The sequence below is a fragment of the Mesoplodon mirus genome (assembly GCF_964341445.2).
Source record: "Mesoplodon mirus genome assembly, chromosome: 13".
Lineage (NCBI taxonomy): Eukaryota > Metazoa > Chordata > Mammalia > Artiodactyla > Ziphiidae > Mesoplodon > Mesoplodon mirus.
This window is the reverse complement of record NC_138989.1, coordinates 9,818,450-9,837,527: the sequence shown is the minus strand read 5'-3', so window position 1 is coordinate 9,837,527 and position 19,078 is coordinate 9,818,450. Positions and strand designations below refer to the sequence as shown.

At 44.2% G+C, this 19,078-nt stretch overlaps 1 protein-coding gene across 12 annotated transcripts in view; it reads left to right on the top strand.

Annotated features, from left to right (window-relative positions):
• Positions 1-11,786: 11,786 nt before the first annotated feature.
• ATXN2 (ataxin 2) overlaps positions 11,787-19,078 on the top strand; it is a 134,690-nt gene continuing 127,398 nt past the window's right edge. For 11 of the 12 annotated variants that reach the window (XR_014295781.1, XM_082641222.1, XM_082641220.1 and 8 more), the window contains exon 1: positions 11,787-12,103. Coding sequence is in view for 10 of the 12 variants with exons in the window: in XM_082641222.1 (XP_082497348.1) it covers positions 11,883-12,103 (221 nt within the window). In the remaining 2 variants the exon portion in view is untranslated. Of the gene's footprint in view, positions 12,104-12,937; positions 13,216-19,078 lie in introns of those variants that run through there. The other variant, XM_082641216.1, reaches the window with a different exon arrangement.

The window sequence follows — 19,078 nt, the reverse complement described above, 5'->3', positions numbered from 1 at the left end:
AGGATACCCACAGCCTCCTTAGGGTGAGGTGGGTAAGGTCAGAAGGGCTTGGCCCTGAGGGAGACATGCAGGCACAGGCCGCTCCACGCCCCCATCATCTCTCCCTTCCCCACAGCCTCTCCTGCGTTACTCTCTCCCCGGGACATGTAGGATACAGAGGCGTAAGCTCAGCCTAACTCTTAGTTTTCGTTTGGAAGGAGATGGAGATGAGTGTGAATGAGTCCATTACTCAATTACTAGAGGTCAATCTAGAAAAAAAATCACTCTCAAACCTTGGTATAACTCCAAAGGGTTACATACTCTATGATTTACAGTATGTATGTATGAAATGAAAGGCTTGTAGACATGGAGAACAGACTAGTAGCTGCCAGGGGTAAGGGGACCATGGGTGAGATAAAAGGAGGTGTGGCTAAAAAGGGCAGCATTAGGAATCATTGTGGTGATGGTAAAGTTCTGTATCTCGACTGTATCAATGCCAACCTCCTAGTTGTGATTTCGTACTATAGTTTTACAAGATGTTACCATTGGGGAAAATGAGCAAAGGTACATGAGATCTCTGTATTCTTTCTTACAACTGCATGTGAATTTACAATTCACATTCACAATTCAAAATAAAAAAGCAGAGAAACAAAACAAACAAACAAAACCTTGGCATAATATAGCCTGAGTTAAAATGTAGTCTATCCACACTTTGGGGAATGATTCAGCCTCAAAAGAGAAGGAAATTCTGACACCTGCTACAACACGGATGAACCTTGAAGACATTATAGTAACTGAAAGAAGCCAGACACAAAAGGACAAATACTGTATGATTCCATCTATATGAGGTATTAAAGCAGTGAAAGTCAGAGACGGAAGGTAGACTGCTGGTTACCAAGGGCCGGGGGAGGGGGAAATGGGGAGTTAGTGTTTAATGGGCAGAGAGTTCAGTTTGGGATGATGAAAAAGTCCTGGAGGTAAATGACAGTGATGGTTGCACAATAATGTGAATGTACTTGATGCCACTGAACTGTACACTTAAAAATGGTTAAAATGGTAAATTTTATGCTATGTATATTTTACCACAATAAAAAGAAATAGCCCAAATGTCATAAAGTAGATTAGTGGTTGCTAAGGGCTGGGGAAAAGGAGGTAATGGGGAGAGATTGCTAATGGGTAGTGGATTTCTTTGGGGGACAATGAAACGTTCTAAAATTATACTCTGGTGATAGTTGCACAACTCTATATATACTAAAAACCAGTGAATTGTACACATTTATTTATTTATCTGTATGATTCCACTTTTTTTTTTAATTGGAGTATGGTCGCTTTACAATGTTGTGTTAGTTTCTGCTGTACAGCACAGTTAAGCAGCCATACGTATACATATAGTCCCGCTTTTTTGGATTTCCTTACCATTTAGGTCACCACAGAGCACCAAGTAGAGTTCTCTGTGCTATACAGTCTGTTCTCATTAGTTATCTATTTTATACATAGTAGTGTATACATGTCAATCCCAATCTCCCAATCCATCCCACCCCCTCCTCCCCTCTTGGTATCCATATGTTTGTTCTCTACTTCTGTGTCTGTCTCTATTTCTGCTTTGCAAATAAGTTCATCTGTACCACTTTTCTAGATTCCACATACATGCGTTAATATACGATATTTGTTTTTCTCTTTCTGACTTACTTCACTCTGTATAACAGTCTCTAGGTCCACCTATGACTCTGCAAATGGCACAATTTCATTTTTTTATAGCTGAGTAATATTCCATTGTAGATATGTACCACATCGTCTTTATCCATTCCTCTGCTGATGGACATTTAGGTTGCTTCCATGTCCTGGCTATTGTAAATAGTGCTGCAATGAACATTGAGGTGCATGTATCTTTTTGAATTATGGTTTTCTCTGGGTATATGCCCAGGAGTGGGATAGCTGGGTCATATGGTAGTTCTATTTTTCTTTTTTTAAGGAACCTCCATACTGTTCTCCATAGTGACTGTACCAATTTGCATTCTCACCAACAGTGTAAGAGGGTTCCCTTTTCTCCACATCCTCTCCAGCATTTATTGTTTGTAGATTTTTTGATGATGGCCATTTGGACCGGTGTGAGGTGATACCTCATGTAGTTTTGATTTGCATTTCTCACTTCTCTTTTTTAAATTGAAGTACAGTTGATAGACATGTGGCCAAGTTGTCTTTACCATCTGCAATTGACATAGAGCCAACTGCCAGACATGTCAATGAGACCATCCTAGACCATCCAACCCCAGTCAAGCCAGCCCAGAATGGAAGAATTATTCAGTCAACCCACACAATTTTAAGAAATTTTAAAAAGTTAATTGTTTTAAGCCACTATGTTGGGGGTGGTCTGTTACACAGGGAATGCTGATACACAAATACTCAGAATGTTCTTTAAAAGGCTTGTGTAACTTAAAAAAAAAATCATGTGTCTAGATCATTAGAAATTGCAGTAATAGGATTTCTGAGTCATTTCCAGGATACCAGAAGCCTATCAATTGCTTACTGCTGCATGAAGACTTGTCCTGTATTGACCCTCTGAGGACAGAAATGAGCCACATGTGCAATGGAAGAGAACCCTGATCAAAGGAGAGTGAAACCAACTCTCATAGGGACTCAGCTCCGACCTCCTTCAGGCCTGCAGAAGGCTGGTGACTTAGAAGAGTTCCCCAAAATGCCCCTCGTGGTTTCTTGGCTCCAGTGCCTACAAGACCGCATCACACGCTATTAACTGTAAGAGAAGTAAGCTTTATCCAGTGGGTGAATGCAAACTGGGCAAATCACATAAGATGGAGACGTGTGTAAGGAAGGCTAGCTGTTCAACCGTCCCCATCACTGCGTGGAAATGCTTGGGTCATTAGGGGGTGACCTTGATGTTGGCCCCATCATTGTGGTCCATGGCTGGTAGCCATCAGCAGGTCTGAATAGGAAGCATATGCCATTTCAAGCTCAAAGAAGCAAATGTGTATAAACTGAGAGTTAGTCTCTGTCAAATCAAATCAACTCAAGTTTATTAAGTGCTTACCACATACAGATGGACTCTGTTTGGGTGGTGGGAGTGAAGGGTTCTACCTGTTTCTGCAGCTCCTATATTTGACCAATATGGCATTTCAGAAGAAAACAATACAAACGTGGCAGAAAGGGATGCAGGGGTGAAGAGTTCCTGAAACAAGCCTTTCTTTTCCATTTCTATGTGACCTAGGATTGACTGCTTAGAGTTTGAGAATGGCAGTTTGTGGCTGAATAAAACAAAATTAAAGTGGTAGAGATAGTAATTGATCTTACTTTGGGAAATGAGAAAGGGCAGTACCCAAGGTCAGCAGCGAGTGACCTTGGATAGCTCATGCCACTTTTCTGTTCTGGTGTTGCCATCCCTATAATGGGGTCAGTGCCAAAGGAAACAATGCAAATAAAGGGGCTTTGTGGGAGTTCCCTGGTGGTCTAGTGGTTAGGACTCGGCGCTTTCACTGCTGTGGCCCTGGGTTCAATCCCATAGGCCTCCCACAAGCCACGAGGCATGGCCAAAAAAAAAACAAGTGCTTTGTAAACCACGAGGTGCTATACAAATATTAGTTATTCCTACTGATGTCCTAACATGTTATTATTATTTTTTTTTTGGAAAAGGTAATATACAAGGTATAAAAGGCATGGTAAAATAAGTTTTCAAACAGTGTAAAGGGTCCCTAGTCCCCTAGTGTCAATTTTTTGTGCCTCATTTAGAGATATTCTAGATGTATGCATATATACACAGTAAAAAAAAAACCACACACACACACATACTTTCCTTTTGTTTAACACAAGTAGGTGTATACCATACAAAATATCCTACACATTTATGTTTTGTTGTTTTGTTTCATTTTTTAATTTTCTGTTTTTGGCTTACCAACAGTTCCTTCCTTCCCCTCAGCTTTTTTGAGGTACAATTGACAAATAAAATTGTATATATTTAAAGTGTACAACGTGATGGTTTGATATATGTAGACTTTCCAAAGTGATTACTGCAATCCAGTGAATTAACACCTCCGTCACCTCACATAGTTACCATTTTTCTTTTTCTTTTTTTTTTTTTTTGCGGTGCGCGGGCCTCTCACTGTTGTGGCCTCTCCCGTTGCGGAGCACAGGCTCCGGACGCGCAGGCTCAGCGGCCATGGCTCTTAGGCCTAGCCGCTCTGCGGCATGTGGGATCTTCCCGGACCGGGGCACGAACCCGTGTCCCCAGCATCGGCAGGCGGACTCTCAACCACTGCGCCACCAGGGAAGCCCCATTTTTCTTTTTCTTTTTTTTTTTTTTTTTTCCGGTACGCGGGCCTCTCACTGTTGTGGCCTCTCCCGTTGCGGAGCACAGGCTCTGGACGCGCAGGCTCAGCAGCCATGGCTCATGGGCCCAGCCGCTCCGCGGCATGTGGAATCTTCCCGGACTGGGGCATGAACCCGTGTCCCCTGCATCGGCAGGCGGACTCTCAACCACTGCGCCACCAGGGAAGCCCTTTTCTTTTTTTTAACAACAGGTCTTAAAGATCTTTTCAGATCAGTGTAAAGATCTACGTCTTTCTCACTGCACAGCTGAGAATATTCCATATTCCATTGTATTTGTGACACCCTACAAGGCATTTATCTGTCTGCCGCTGATGGAGTTTCTATTCTTTGTTCCAAACAACACTGCACTGATTATCCTTGTACACTCATCTTTTCACCCTTATTGGGCCAAGGGGAAGGTGCAGTGTCACTTTTGATAGGCACTGCCAGCTTGTTTCTTGCAGATGGTGACTTTTACAATAGTCAGTTATTTCTCTAATCAGGAAACAGGCAGTAATCTGTGGTGCCAGCTCCCTAGAAGATTGCATTTGATGAAACCAAGGAGATTAGTTTATTTTTCCCAGAGAGCCAGCTTGGGCCATCACTATTTCAAATAGCAAAGTGGTTTAGAGTCCAGATGTTGGAGACAGACTGCCTGGCCTCAAATCCCAGCTCTGTCATTTAATGAGTCTAAGTTTAGGCAAGGTGATTTACACTCTCTGTGCCTCAGTCTCCCCATCTATCAAATGGAAATATAATAATCCTGTCTACTTCATAGGGTGAATGCAGGGTTTCTCAACCAACCTCAGCACCACTGACATTTAGGGCTGGAAAATTCTCTGGTGGGGGCTGTCTTGTGCATTGTAGGGTGTTTAGTAGCATCCCTGGTCACTACCCACAGGATGCCAGTAGCATTTCCCCTTCAATTGTGACATCCAAAAATGTCTCTCAAGATTGCTAATGTCCTTTAGGGCGAGACAAAATTCTCCCCTCCCGACAAGAGTCAATGGATTGTTGTGAGGATTAAATGAGTTATTATGCAGAAAGAACATAGAACAGAGCTGGCACACGGTGCCTGCTATAGAAGGGACTGCAATTATTATCATCATTAACATTCTCAAGTCCTGGCTTACCTTATAGAAAAGAAATAGTTTTGATAATATGGGAGCTTAAGTAAGACAGTGGGTATTGTTAAGTCTGTATGTGTTCCACTTCCAAATAAGAATCTAAGTCCCTCTTCTAAGATCATAGGTCAGCAATGTCAGTATTAATTATAGTCTGATCCCTCTGGGGTTCCACTGTAGGGCTCACAGTATCCTGTAGCAAACTAACAAGATCACATGCTAAAGGCCAGCTCAGCTGTCACCGGTGCTGCACGCATCCATTTTAAATCCCATCCTGCATTCTCCAAATGGTGCATACCTCACATCTTTGGCTTTCCATAAATCTGTGGACCCTGAAATAACAGGCTGCCCAGGAAATTCACCTCCCAAAAAGAGGGTGAATGAAAACAGAAAGGGAGAACCAGGAAAAACAAATGGCTGAGTTTCTTTAAGTTTCTGGCTCTGCACAGCACAAGCATTTCCAGTGAAAAATAAAGAATTCTTTCTTTTGTGTCTATTTCAGCCGGCATCCAGCTTTTGCCTTGTGAATAATGTCACCGCATCATTATTCTGTCCCACAAGGTAAAACAAAACGAGCAACTTAACAACCAGAAGTGTGCTTGTGTGGAGGAAATGGCTCATTTAAAAGCTTTTCAAATAATGTTGCTGTGTTCCCTATTTTGTCACACCCTCCTCAGTTTTTTCAAACCTATGGGAATGTCGTTACTTTGCACACAAGGTGTGTAAATAATGCCCTCCTGGAAGCATCATACCACACTCTTCTTTTTCTTTCTTTCTTTCTCTTTCCTTCCTTCCTTCCTTCCTTCTTTCTTTCTTTCTCTCTTTTCTTTTTTTTATCGCCTTTAGTCTTTTGGGATTCCTGGAGTGTCCGCAAATAGATTAGCCTCTAAGAATTCTGAGTAACCATGGTTGGAAAAAAAACACTGGTTTAATTAGTGATGGTCCTATTTTTGAAATTACATCTGCTCTTCTTTTTTTTTTTCAAGTCTATGCAAAAACTTGAAGAGGATGGGTTTTGGGGGGGTGCACGTTAGTTTTGATTTGAATTAATTTTCATGCTCTTGAAAGAGAAATCAAGAGTATTGAGTGAATAATGTATCATCATACATTAAGCATGTTCAAATGAAGAGAGCTGAAAAGAAATGATTGCAGAAAAATGAATTGCTGGAAATACTGGATCATCTGATGTGTGCTGCTGTACTGAGTGATCACAAATCGCTCTTCCCATTTCTGTTTTGCATGGCTGCATCACTTTTTCATCTCCAAATCCTCAGACTTGATTACTCATTGCTGTGATGAAAATTAAAAGGCCGTGTGGCTCATTGAAGGGTCACTGAAAATCAGAAAGCAAGTATAGAATCCACAGGACTGGATTCCCAAGTTTGAAAGTCTTTCTCTATATGGTTTCTCACTTGATACTTCTTTCATTTCTGAAATAGTGGTTGAAATGGCCACAGCAATTTTTGAAGTATTTAAGCAAATACTTTTCTATATCCGAACTCTTTCAGAACAATGTTCTTCACTGGCTTCGATGACAACTCCCCAATGACACTTGTTGGTTTTGTTTAAACGGCTACCTGAAAATCATTTGGGGTGGGGGAAGCATTCAAAAATTCAACTTCTATTGGATACAGTGTTAGTTCCTGACTTCAGCATTTGTCTTTAAAGGATTCTGAATGCACACAGAAATCACAGGAAATGCACTTTTTTGGGGGTTGTGTGTATTAGTTATCTATCTATCTATCTATTTCTTTATTTATTTTTGGCTGTGTTGGGTCTTCGTTTCTGTGTGATGGCTTTCTCTAGTTGCGGTGAGCGGGGGCCACTCTTCATCGCGGTGCGCAGGCCTCTCACTGTCGCGGCCTCTCTTGCTGCGGAGCACAGGCTCCAGATGTGCAGGCTCAGTAGTTGTGGCTCACGGGCCCAGTTACTCTGCGGCATGTGGGATCTTCCCAGACCAGGGCTCGAACCCGTGTCCCCTGCACTGACAGGCAGATTCTCAACCCCTGTGTCACCAGGGAAGCCCATGTTATCTATTGCTGCATAACAAATTATTGCAAAACTTAATGACTTAAACAACAAGAGTTAGGAGTCTGGTACAGTTTAGCTGAGTGTCTCAGGCACAGGGTTTCTAACAAAGCCTAATAAGGTACATTGAGCAGGGCTAGAGTCATATCAAGGCTTGATTGGAGGATGATCCTCTTCCAAGCTCACTCACATGGCTTGTTGGTGGCCATCAGGTTCTCTCTGTGGTTGGAGACATCAGTTCCTTGCCATGTAGGCCTCTCCATAGGGCAGCTCACAACATGGCAGCTAGCCTTCTTCAAAGCAAGTGAGAATGGGCAATCCAATACAAAAGGCACAGTTTTTGTAACCTAATCTTGGAGTGAAAACCCATAATTTTTTCCAACTTTTTGTTAGAAGGAAGCCACTAGGTCTTGCTCATATTCAAGTGGAGGGGATTTCACAGGGTCTGAACACCAGGAGAACAGGATCATAAGGGGTCACTTTAACGGCTGCCTTCCACACTATTTTGTCTTTTTTTTTTGGTGGGGGGCGGGATTAGTTCCCCGACCAGGGATCAAACCCAGGCCCCAGAAGTGGAAGCTCTGAGTCCTAACCACTGGACTGCCAGGGAATTCCCACACACCATTTTGTCTTACGGTGCATTATCCTGGCATTTTCATCTAAAGCTAAAGCCCTCTGATGTCACAGTTGTTGTTAACCATGTCTTCAGAGATCCAGAATTCAGATGAAGGGTTTGCAATAAGTGATATTCCTTCATTTTGGGTGGTGATCCTCCTTCCACAAAGAAAAAAAGGGGGCTGTATAGAATAGAATCAACAGTAGAGGTTCCCTTGGTTTCTATTTTAATATAAAAACAGAAATCAAATTGTTTTTGTTTTTTTTGGCCACACCGCATAGCTTGTGGGATCTCAGTTCCCTGACCAGGGATTGCACCTGAGCACGGCAGTGAAAGCCCAGAATCCTAACCACTAGGCCACCAGGGAACTCCCGAGACATCAAATTTTAATGATAAACTCTCAAACATTCCAGGTGTGGATGTATTATAAAATGGCACAGTCACTTTGGAAGAGTTTGACAGTATCTTTAAAAAGTTAAATTTACCATATCACCCAACATTCCATTATTAGGCATCTGCTCAAGAGAAATAAAAACATATGTCTACATGAAGACATGTTTACAAATGTTCATAGCAGCATTATTCATAATAGCCCAAAACTTGAAACAATCAAAATGTCCACCAACTGGTGAGTAGATACACAGAATGTGGTATAGTCATCCCTCGGTATCCTCAGGGGATTGGTTCCAGGAACCCCTGGAACCAATGGATACCAAAATCCGAGTATGCTCAAGTCCTCTGTATAAAATGGTGTAGTATTTGCATATAACCTATATACATTCTCCTGTATACTTTAAATCACCTCTAGATTACTTATAATAACTAATACAACGTAAATGCTATATAAATAGTTGCCAGAGCTTGGCCAATTCAAGTTTTGCTTTTTAGAACTTTTGGGAATTAAAATTTTTTGGGGGGAAACTCCCCGGCAGTCCAGTGGTTAGGACTCAGCGCTTCCACTGCCAGGGGCCTGGGTTCGACCCCTGGTGGGGGAACTAAGATCCAACAAGCCGCACAGCGTGGCCAAAACAAACAAAACAAAAAACAAAAACAAACCAAAAAAACCTGTAAGAAAAAAAATTTTTTTCGGGCTTCCCTGGTGGCACGGTGGTTAAGAATCCTCCTGCCAATGCAGGGGATACAGGTTCAAGCCCTGGTCCGGGAAGATCCCACATGCCATGGAGCAACTAAGCCCGCGAGCCACAACTACTGAGCCCACGCACCTAGAGCCCGTGCTCTGCAACAAGAGAAGCCACCGCAATGAGAAACCTGCGCATCGCAACGAAGAGTAGCCCCCGCTTGCCGCAGCTAGAGAAAGCCCGCGTGCAGCAGCGAAGACCCAATGCAGCCAAAAATAAAATAAATAAATAAAATTTAAAAAAAATTTCTTTTTCGACCCATGGTTGGTTGAATCCAAGTATATCCATACAATGGAATACTATTCAGTGATAATAAGGAATGAAACCCTGATACATGCTATGACATGGATAAACCTCAAAAACATGTCAAGTGAAAGATGGCAAAGAACACATTGTAAAATCCCATTTATATGAAATGTGTACAGCAGATAAATCCACTGAGACAGGAAGTAGATTAGCGGCTGCTGGGGCTGAGGATGTTCCGGGAGTAACTGCAAATGGGTAAAAATGATTCTTTTGGGGCAATGGAGATGTTCTGAAATTAGTTGTGATGGTTGCACAACTGCGCAAATTTACAGAGAATCACTGAATTGTACACAAAATGGGTGAATTTCATAGTATGTAAGATATATTTCAATAAAGCTGTTAAAATATAGTTTCAATAATAATAGGTGAAAACTTCAGCTTTCTCAGCATAAATGAAATCAAGTTAAGCTATGTCAGCTTCAGGCCTTCTTATTCCACTTTCTTTTTTCCTTCTATCTGTGGAATTTGGTCCTGACATTGAATTTTGGGACCTTGGTCCCAGATATGGCTAACTGTCAAATCATTAAACGAGAGAAAGTTGATTGTATTTCTATTATGGTCCTTCTATTTTTTTTTTTTTTTTCCCTCATCCAGTTTTTTAGTCTGTTTCCTTTGGGTTAATTTTTCAAGGATTTTGCAACTGTTGGCTTAAAAGAATGCTCTTTCCCTCCTCAACCTCCTTTCTACCTCAGATGGAAGATAAAGTTGATATCCCACTTTTCAACTGTTTGCAGAATATGATAATCATTTTTGCCCAACTACCTAGGAGATTTTCAATTTGGCTACTGGAGGCTCATGGCTTAATCATTTTCTAAGTTCCTCTATGTCTTTACCTTTATTTGACAGTTCTGGGAGACTGAGGTACATGTTGGTGTTTCCTCCCTATCATTTCCTGAAGTAATTTCACTTTTTAAAAAACTATATTCTTCACCAAGGGAAACAAAAGTTACCTAATCGCTTTCAGTTTAATTGCAACACAGTAAAAAAAGAAAAAGAAAGAAAGAAAGAAAAGAAACACGGATTACTGTGCTGGCTACCAAGCTAAGTTAAAGTAAAACTTCTAAAGGGGCCAAGGTCTAAAGTTCGCACATTCTTGTGAGATCTGTTTTGTCTCCACCGAAGGAAACCCCATTACCAATAGCTCTACCAATCATGTACACTTCTTTTTGAGTCTCATGAAGGAGGAAAAAGAAGTTCAAAGTGAAGGAACATGGGTTCAAATGAAGGTCAGATACCCAAGAGAGTTTTCTGGTCAGTGGTGCCGGGGTTGGAAAAGCGGGGAAAAGGTAATCAGATGTGGGTGGCCCCGGGAGGTTGTTCGATTCCTACCCTGTTGGTCTTGGCAAGGGAAGACAGGACGGCCTGTCTTTGACACCCGGCTGACACAGTGAGAGCCTACTGTGTGCCAGGTGCCGGGGATACAAAGGAAACTATGGGAGGCTTGTGTTCCAGGTGCTTTATATGTAGCAAGACAGTCTCCGCCCTGAAGACACTTGCAGCCCATTTTCGAAGTTGCATCAGGTGGGGCAAACACGGATTCTCCTAGCAGCCTGAGAACGGTGAACGCTGCGCGGGTGAGGGGCGCCCAGCACCACTGCGTTTGGGTTCTCTACACTAGGCCGACCCTACAGGCGAACACAGACACTCCCTCTCCGAAGGGCAGACCCGCCTCGAAGAGGGCGGATCCGGGCAGGGCCGGCCGACGCCGGGCCCTCACCCGACCCCGGCGAACGCGGCCCTGCGCTGCGCCCGCTCCTCACGTGTCCCTCCCTGCCCCGGTGCCTCCTCACGTTCTGCTTCCGCCCGACCCTTCCGACTTCCGGTAAAGAGTCCCCACACCGCACCTCCGCGCCCACCCGGCGTCGCCACGCGGAACCTCTGTGTGCCCGACCCCCGATGCGCTCGGCGGCCGCAGCTCCTCGGGGCCCCGCGGCGGCCTTCGAGCCTCGTCGCTTCGCCGCGGCCAGGTGGCCCGGGCGGCGCTCGCTCCCGCGGCCGGCGCGGCGGGGCGGCGGCAGCGGCGGCGGGGCTCCGACACCGTATCCCTCCGCCGCCCCTCCCCCGCCCGGCCCCGGCCCCCCTCCCTCCGGGCAACGCTCGCCTCCCTCCGCCTCAGACTGTTTTGGTAGCAACGGCAACGGCGGTAGCGCGCCCCGGCCCGGCTCCCGGCGGCTCCTCGGTTTCGGCGGGCCTCCCCGCCCCTTCGTCGTCCTCCTTCTCCCCCTCGCCGGCCCGGGTGCCCCCCCCGCCGCGCCTCCCCGCGCTTCCCCGCTCAGCGCCCGCGCGTCCCCGCCGCGCTCCGGCGTCTCCTCGGCGCGCCCGGCTCCCGGCTGTCCCCGCCCGGCGTGCGGGCCGGTGTATGGGCCCCTCACCATGTCGCTGAAGCCCCAGCAGCAGCAGCAGCAGCAGCAGCAGCAGCCCGCGGCCGCCAATGCCCGCAAGCCCGGCGGCGGCGGCGGCCTTCTCACGTCGCCCGCCGCCGCGCCGTCGCCGTCCTCTTCCTCAGTCTCGTCGTCCTCGGCCGCGGCTTCCTCCTCCTCCTCCTCCTCGGTGGCGGTGGCGAGCGCAGGCGGCGGGCGGCCGGGCCTGGGCAGGTGGGTGTCGCGCCCCAGCCCCCTACGCTTAGGGGCCTGGACCAGCCCGGGCCTCGCGTCCCCTCCCCCGCGGCCCGCACCGCGGTCCCCGCCCCGTGACTGCCTGGGCTCGGGGGCGGGGTGGGCTGGGGGCCTTCATTGGGGGTGGCGCTCCCGTCTAGAGCCTGGTGCGGTAGGGTGAGGGGGCGCCGCGGAATCCCTCTGGGAATGTCAGGCGGTGTCCATCCTCCTGCAACATCCCCACCCCCTCTCCCAAACGGTCAAGATGGAAGGACTCGGCAGCCTCCCCCTCTCCATTTAAGTGTTCGGGAGGCTTCACAGGTCTCGGCGATTGTCAGCCCTCGATCACCTTCTTTAAGGCTCCTCTGCCCCCAGTGGGGGGGATGCTTGGGCAGCGTTCCCACCTCCTTTAAATATTAACGTGGAAGGGTCTTTAGGTTTAGATTGTCTCCCGAAACTTGCCAACTCCCCCGTTTGGGAATAACGAGGGAGGGGGGGAAAGTTAGGGTAGTGTCCCCCTCCGCCTGTTAAAGGGGCAGCCACAGCCTCAGCTGGAGTCATGAGGGTCTGTGCAGTCTCCTTCCCCACGCCCTTCCCTGCCCAGGGAGAGATCGAAGGACCGGGTGGAGGTGGGTGGGCAGTGACCCCCGCAGCCCTTCCCATTTAAGTCTGAGGCGGCGGCGGGGGCTCCAGAGCTCCGCGGGAATCGTGGGGCTCTGTGCAGTTTCCCGCAGCGTTCCGCCCTCCCCCACGTGCGGAAGGGATGGGGGAGTGCCCGACCCCCTCCCGGCCTCCCTCCTTCCCCCGCAAGGCCTCTCTGGCGCGGGTGGCGGCCGAGCCGCATTGCTGTTCCGAGGCCGCGGAGGAGAAGGCGCCTTTGAATAGTGGTGGGCGAGGGCCGGCCCCAGGCGCGCGGCAGAAGCTCAGGCCGGACCGGGGACGTAGCGGGTGTTGGCGGCAGGGGGCGGGCACGCTGTGTGTTTTTCCCCAGTCCTTGCCCCGATTTATACATTTCCAGAGGAGAGGGATGTCAGCAGGAGGCACGGTGGGGTTCCGGAAGGCAGAAATGCGGTGTTTACTTGCGTCGCCTCCCCCACTTCCCTCTGACCCAGGTTTGTGGTACAGACTGGGGGCTCACGTCGCCTCAGCCGACCGGGTCTGGCTCTGGAGGCCTGGTGCGGGGTGCGTGGGGGGAGTGGGGGGTTGTCAGTTCGCATTTCGCGAACTAAGAAAATGCTTAGTGTTCAGACGGGGCAGCAAATGTCAATAGATTGCATTCCGTTGTGGCCAGTGTCCTTAACTTGGGGAGTGCCGCCAGAGATCACCAAGGGCAGGCCAGTCCACTTACCCTGTGCCCCGAGCCCATCCGTGTTGCCGGCACTGCCGTGCCTCCCCTTAGGCCTAGGCGGGGTTGGCAAGCTCGGTGATGAGAGTCCTCCTTAAGTAGACCTCCTGGCTTTAGCAGGTGGTGGGATAAGGGTATTTTTTGATGCAGTTTTCTGTTTTTCTTTTTCTTCTTTTTTTTCAGTTTTCTTTTTGAAAACAGGTTTTTAGCAATCCATTTCCAAAGAATTATCATTTATGGCAGGATAACTTATCCATCAAGATGATTCAGAGCTGATTTTTTAAAAATAAATTTTAAATTTTTATTTATTTTATTTTTGCAGCGCGCGGGCGCGGGCTTTCTCTAGTTGCGGTGAGCGGGAGCTACTCTTCCTTGCGGTGCCGGGCTTCCCATTGCGGTGGCTTGTTGCGGAGCACGGGCTCTAGGCGCACGGCCTTCAGTAGTTGTGGCACACGGGCTTAGTTGCTCCGCGGCATGTGGCATCTTAGTTCCCCGAGCAGGGCTCGAACCCGTGTCCCCTGCATTGGCAGGCAGGTTCTTAGCCACTGGGCCACCAGGGAGGCCCCAGAGCTGGTTTTTTAAGGAATTCTGCCTTCAGTGTGGGACAGTCAGGAACATTGGTTTTCTTGTACCCTGCCCACCCCCCCGTCCCCCACTCCCAGTTTCGCCTTTGAAGCATCTACAATTGCTACCTATCAAAACTAGTTCAAATGAAGTGCTTATTTTCCCAGCTCTGTCCACATGCGATTCTGTAACTTCAGTTCCCCTTTTCCAGTGGCATCCATAGTAAAAAAAAAATTTGAAAAATTAAAATATAATTTTTATAAAGAAGGATGCATTGTTTTTTCCTTTTTGGGATCAGATAGAAATCTGGCAGATATATTCAACTTGTTTAAATAATTAAAAATGAAAACTAAGGCTTTTAGATTGCATCAGTTTTCCTTAGGCTTAAAAATTAGAGAATTTGTTCCAGAGTGGCTTGAGTGATCAAAAATATTTGGAATGTTTTAATACCACAGATCTTTTTTATTCCTTGAGACTTCACAAACATTTAAGATTAATTTAGATTCTTGCTTGCTTTAAGTTCTTTTCTTTGAGTCATAAATTGTATGTAGCCCTTATTCTTTTTGATGAATATGCAAAGTTTCGTTTAATGTATTGGATTCATATAGTGTGAAATTTTGTTCTTGTACACGTTCTTTAGTTAATGTACTTGTAGAATTCCTTTCCGTTTTGAATCACTGTTACTGGGTTCTTTATAAACCAATTACAGTTTCTGGAGTTTCTTCACTTATGCTTGCGTGTATCAGCAGTTCAAATGTGTTTCTGGGACCAAAGGTGAATTAAAAAAATGCAGCATTGGGTTTGCCATGCTTAGAGACAGCAAAATATTCTTGGAAGTCTAGAAACTCACATGTCTTCCTTAAATAATACAACATTTCATATTTGACTTTTTTGTTGTTGTAAACAGTGGATTTTCATGGCCTTCAAAAATTTATTGTCTTTAATTGTCATACGCTTTAGAAGGTGGCTGTTTTCTCTTAGATTAATGTAAACACAGTGTTAAAGTGTGAACATAATTTTACCTTAATCCAATTCTTATTTTTGCCGCTTTGATTTTTATGTGGTTTTAGTGATTGTGTATGTTATTTTGTGTTCAGCTTTTTTCTTCTTAGCACTGCATTATAAATTTTCTTTTTAAAGTTTCTGCTTAACCATTCTATTGTGGGGATTTGGGTTTCCACATTTTTGCTATTATAGATGGTCGTGCAGTAAACATCTTTATACTAAGAGCTTTTTGCTTCAGTCTAATTATTTCCTTAGAGAAAGTTCCCAGGAGTGGTTTTACTAGGTCAGAGGGCTTCAAGTTTTTTATGGCTCTTGCTAGCTGTGCCATAATACTCTTCAGGAGACTTGTGTTAGTTTCCAGTGCTGAAAAGGTGGCTCTTTTATAGAACGGTTTTTTGTAGTTTGTCAAACACTTTGGGGGATTTTGAAGGGAAAAGTTGCATTTACTGTCGAGTGCATACATAATTAAGTGCTTTTATTAGTTACCTGTTTATCTTTCAGTTTGGTTTCTCTGAGGATTTAATTAAATAATGAATGTGAAGGTGGTTTAAAAATTGTAACTGTTAATACTAATGAGGATACATGGTATATCTATTGTGCTGATACTTCTACTAAGTAGAGGAATGACAGTCCTGAGGAACTTACTCTGAAACTTTGTTTTGTTTTTGGGTAACCTTCCTTGTTCATCTAAAAGTATTTTTTATTAGCTGCTAGTATACAATCAAATTATTTTTGGTACCTTTTTTTGTAATTTCATAGCACTATTGGGAATTATCACTGGTTAAGCCGTATCTCTTTCTTTTCCATGTTCCCTTCCCTGTTAAAAAATATATATGTGTTGCATGTGTATGTATCCATAGATAGATAGATGTAGATACAGGTTTATAATCCTATTACTGTATTCCAGACCCTAAAATAATACAGTATTAGAATTTCTTTGGATACAGGATTAAGTGTGAATGAAAACTTTCTTAGTAATTTTCAGCTTAGTACTTTCACTGCTTCTTTCTCTTAAGGCATTGCAACTTAGAAATTATGCTGCAGTGCATTGTAATTGTTCACCATGCTTCCATTTAAATATTGGTGAGATTTTTGTCTCTTTAAATTAAGTTTCTTATAGAAGAGCCTAAAAAAACTACATTCATTCAATACATAAATTTATTGAAAATCTGTGTACAATGGAGAGGTAGGTGCTTGGGATATATTAATGAATAAAAGGAAAGATAGCTCCCCTCCAGTCGTTTACATTCCGGTGTGAGGAACCAGACAATAAATGAGACATTAAATTAGCAAACTATATATTAGTTAAGAGCCATAGGATTAGAGGAGAGCAGATTAAGGATATGATATGGGAGTGTGGGGGAAGGGAGTGGGTTGCAGTTTTTAATGGGTTAGCAGAGGCCTCTTGAAGAGATAACATTAGAGCAAAGTTTTGAATGTGAGGTAGTTAGCCATTTGCTTTTAACCTAGATTAATTAATCATATGGCCCCAGTTGTAATTTATAAGGTTTGAACTGCATCATCCCTTGCTGATTCATTCTTTTATGTGGGTATTGATGATAGTCAAATTTGAAATTAATCCACAGGTAAACTGTAGATGGCTGTTAAAAGAGGTACCTTTTTGTGTTTCTATTGGGCTTTTTAATTTTACCTAATCAGTTTTATTTTCATCCCAAGTACCTAAAGAAAATATACTTAAAAATTTTTTATTGGAATATAGTTGATTTACAATGTTGTGTTAGTTTCAGGTGTACAGCGAAAATACGCTGTTTAAAATTGGGCAAAAACCTACAACAAATTGCTTATCTTTGACAAAGGTAAAAGTAAGCCTATAGTTGCTTAAAGATTTTGCATTTTGCAAAGTCAATGCATTGCATGGTTATCAGTCATGGTGTTTCTTTTTTGGTTAAATGTATACTTGTATTTTCTGTGTTTCTATACTTTTACACAGGGGATGTTAACTCATATCATTGCTATTTAATAGCCATATGTTTCAGCTTTAAGGAGTTTTTTTTTTGTCTAAATAGATACAGCTGTGTTACTACTTATTTTCACCATTGCAAAGTGTTTACCTTGAAAAGGATTTTAAGTTTTTATAAGATTTTTTCCCTAGAATTGTAATTTTCTATTTTGGCTAGATAATAATAGTATTTTGATATCATTTTAAAGAGTTAAGCCTAAACAAAACTCTCTCTTTGTAGCTATTTCAAATGATTGTGACTTAAGTGTAGACACAGTTTACCAACAGGCCTACCTGCTACTGTATTTTTTTTTTTTAAGATGAAAGTTACTTTATTTTTATTTATTTATTTACTTTTGGCTGTGTTGGGTCTTCGTTTCTGTGCGAGGGCTTTCTCTAGTTGCGGCGAGCGGGGGCCACTCTTCATCGCGGTGCGCTGGCCTTTCAGTGTCGCGGCCTCTCTTGTTGCGGAGCACAGGCTCCAGACGTGCAGGCTCAGTAGTTGTGGCTCACGGGCCTAGTCGCTCCGCAGCATGTGGGATCTTCCCAGACCAGGGCTTGAACCCATGTCCCCTGCACTGGCAGGCAGATTCTCAACCACTGCACCACCAGGGAAGCCCCACTACTGTATTTTTTTAATTGAAAGTACTTGCCTTTTTTTTTTTTTTTTAAGCCTATCTGGGTCATCTGTGAGTGTTAACCATACCAAGATTTAAGAGGTCCATATTTTTTAGCAAGAGTGTCATTAAAATAGAAGTAGATTGCTCTTTCCTCTTGAGATCTTTTTGCCTCCTTAGATGTTAGATTTCAAAAACAAGGATGTGTTGGGACTTCCCTGGCAGTCCAGTGGTTAAAACTGTGCTTCGAGTGCAGGGGGCACGTGTTCTCTCCCTGGTTGGGGCACTAGGATCCCGCATGCCGCAGGATGGCCAAGAGGGAAAAAAAGGTGGGGGGGAGCTTCCCTGGTGGCGCAGTGGTTGAGAATCTGCCTGCTAATGCAGGGGACACGGGTTCGAGCCCTGGTCTGGGAGGATCCCACATGCCGCAGAGCAACTAGGCCCGTGGGCCATGGCTGCTGAGCCTGTGCATCCGGAGCCTGTGCTCTGCAACGGGGAGCCCACAACAGTGAGAGGCCCGTGTACCACAAAATAAATAAATAAATAAATAAAATAAACACAGAGATAAACAAGATCATATTGTGTGGGACTTCCCCGGTTGTCCAGTGGCTAAGGCCCCGAGCTTCCAATGCCTGGGGCCCGGGTTCGATCCCTGGTCAGGGAACTAGGTCCCACGTGCACACTGCAACTAAAACCCAGTGCAGCCAAATAAACAAACAAACAAATAAATAGATCATGCTTTGTATTTTAAAGAAGACACAGCCACAGACAGTCCTTGCCCTTCAGGATAGCTTTTGTAACCTTCACTTTGGCTGGATAAAATAGAAGGTCTAGTTCCTTATCTTTTAAAATATATATATAATTTTGTACATATGTGGTGTGAAATCTACTTAAATGTGAAGTCCTTGGTTTTGTTAGTTGTAATTGTTTAGTATTGTGGATCTGGGGGGTTTATGAAAATATGCCACAACTATTAACCTTAGGTTTTATTTGCTAAAAATTATTTGCAGTTGTATTCATGTGAAAATTTGAAATTCCCTTTAAAATAATACTTAAGTAGATTGCTTGTGCTTTAAGCCTTGAAATTGAGTCAAGTGGCCATACAATAACAATTTCATGCCATGATTAGTAGCTAAATGCATTTTGGGAACTGGATAAAATGGCATGCTGTAATGGAGTCTTTGTAATTCTCACCAGTTTGTGGTATGTGGCTTATTTTTATTAAGAGTTTCAGAACTTTAGAATGTTGTCCTCTTGAAAGTATTACCTTGAGAGACTTTAACAGTGTTGTCAATGTCAGATATTTTTGATTGCCACTTTATGTTCATATTGCTTTTTATAAGTCATATGTTAAAAGATACTGTTAGCAATAATTGTTGTAAATAGAGTATCTTGGTTATAGTTTTATTTTTATTTATTTATAAATTTTATTTATTTTTAAAGGTTTATTTACTTATTTGGCTCTGCCGGGTCTTAGCTGTGGC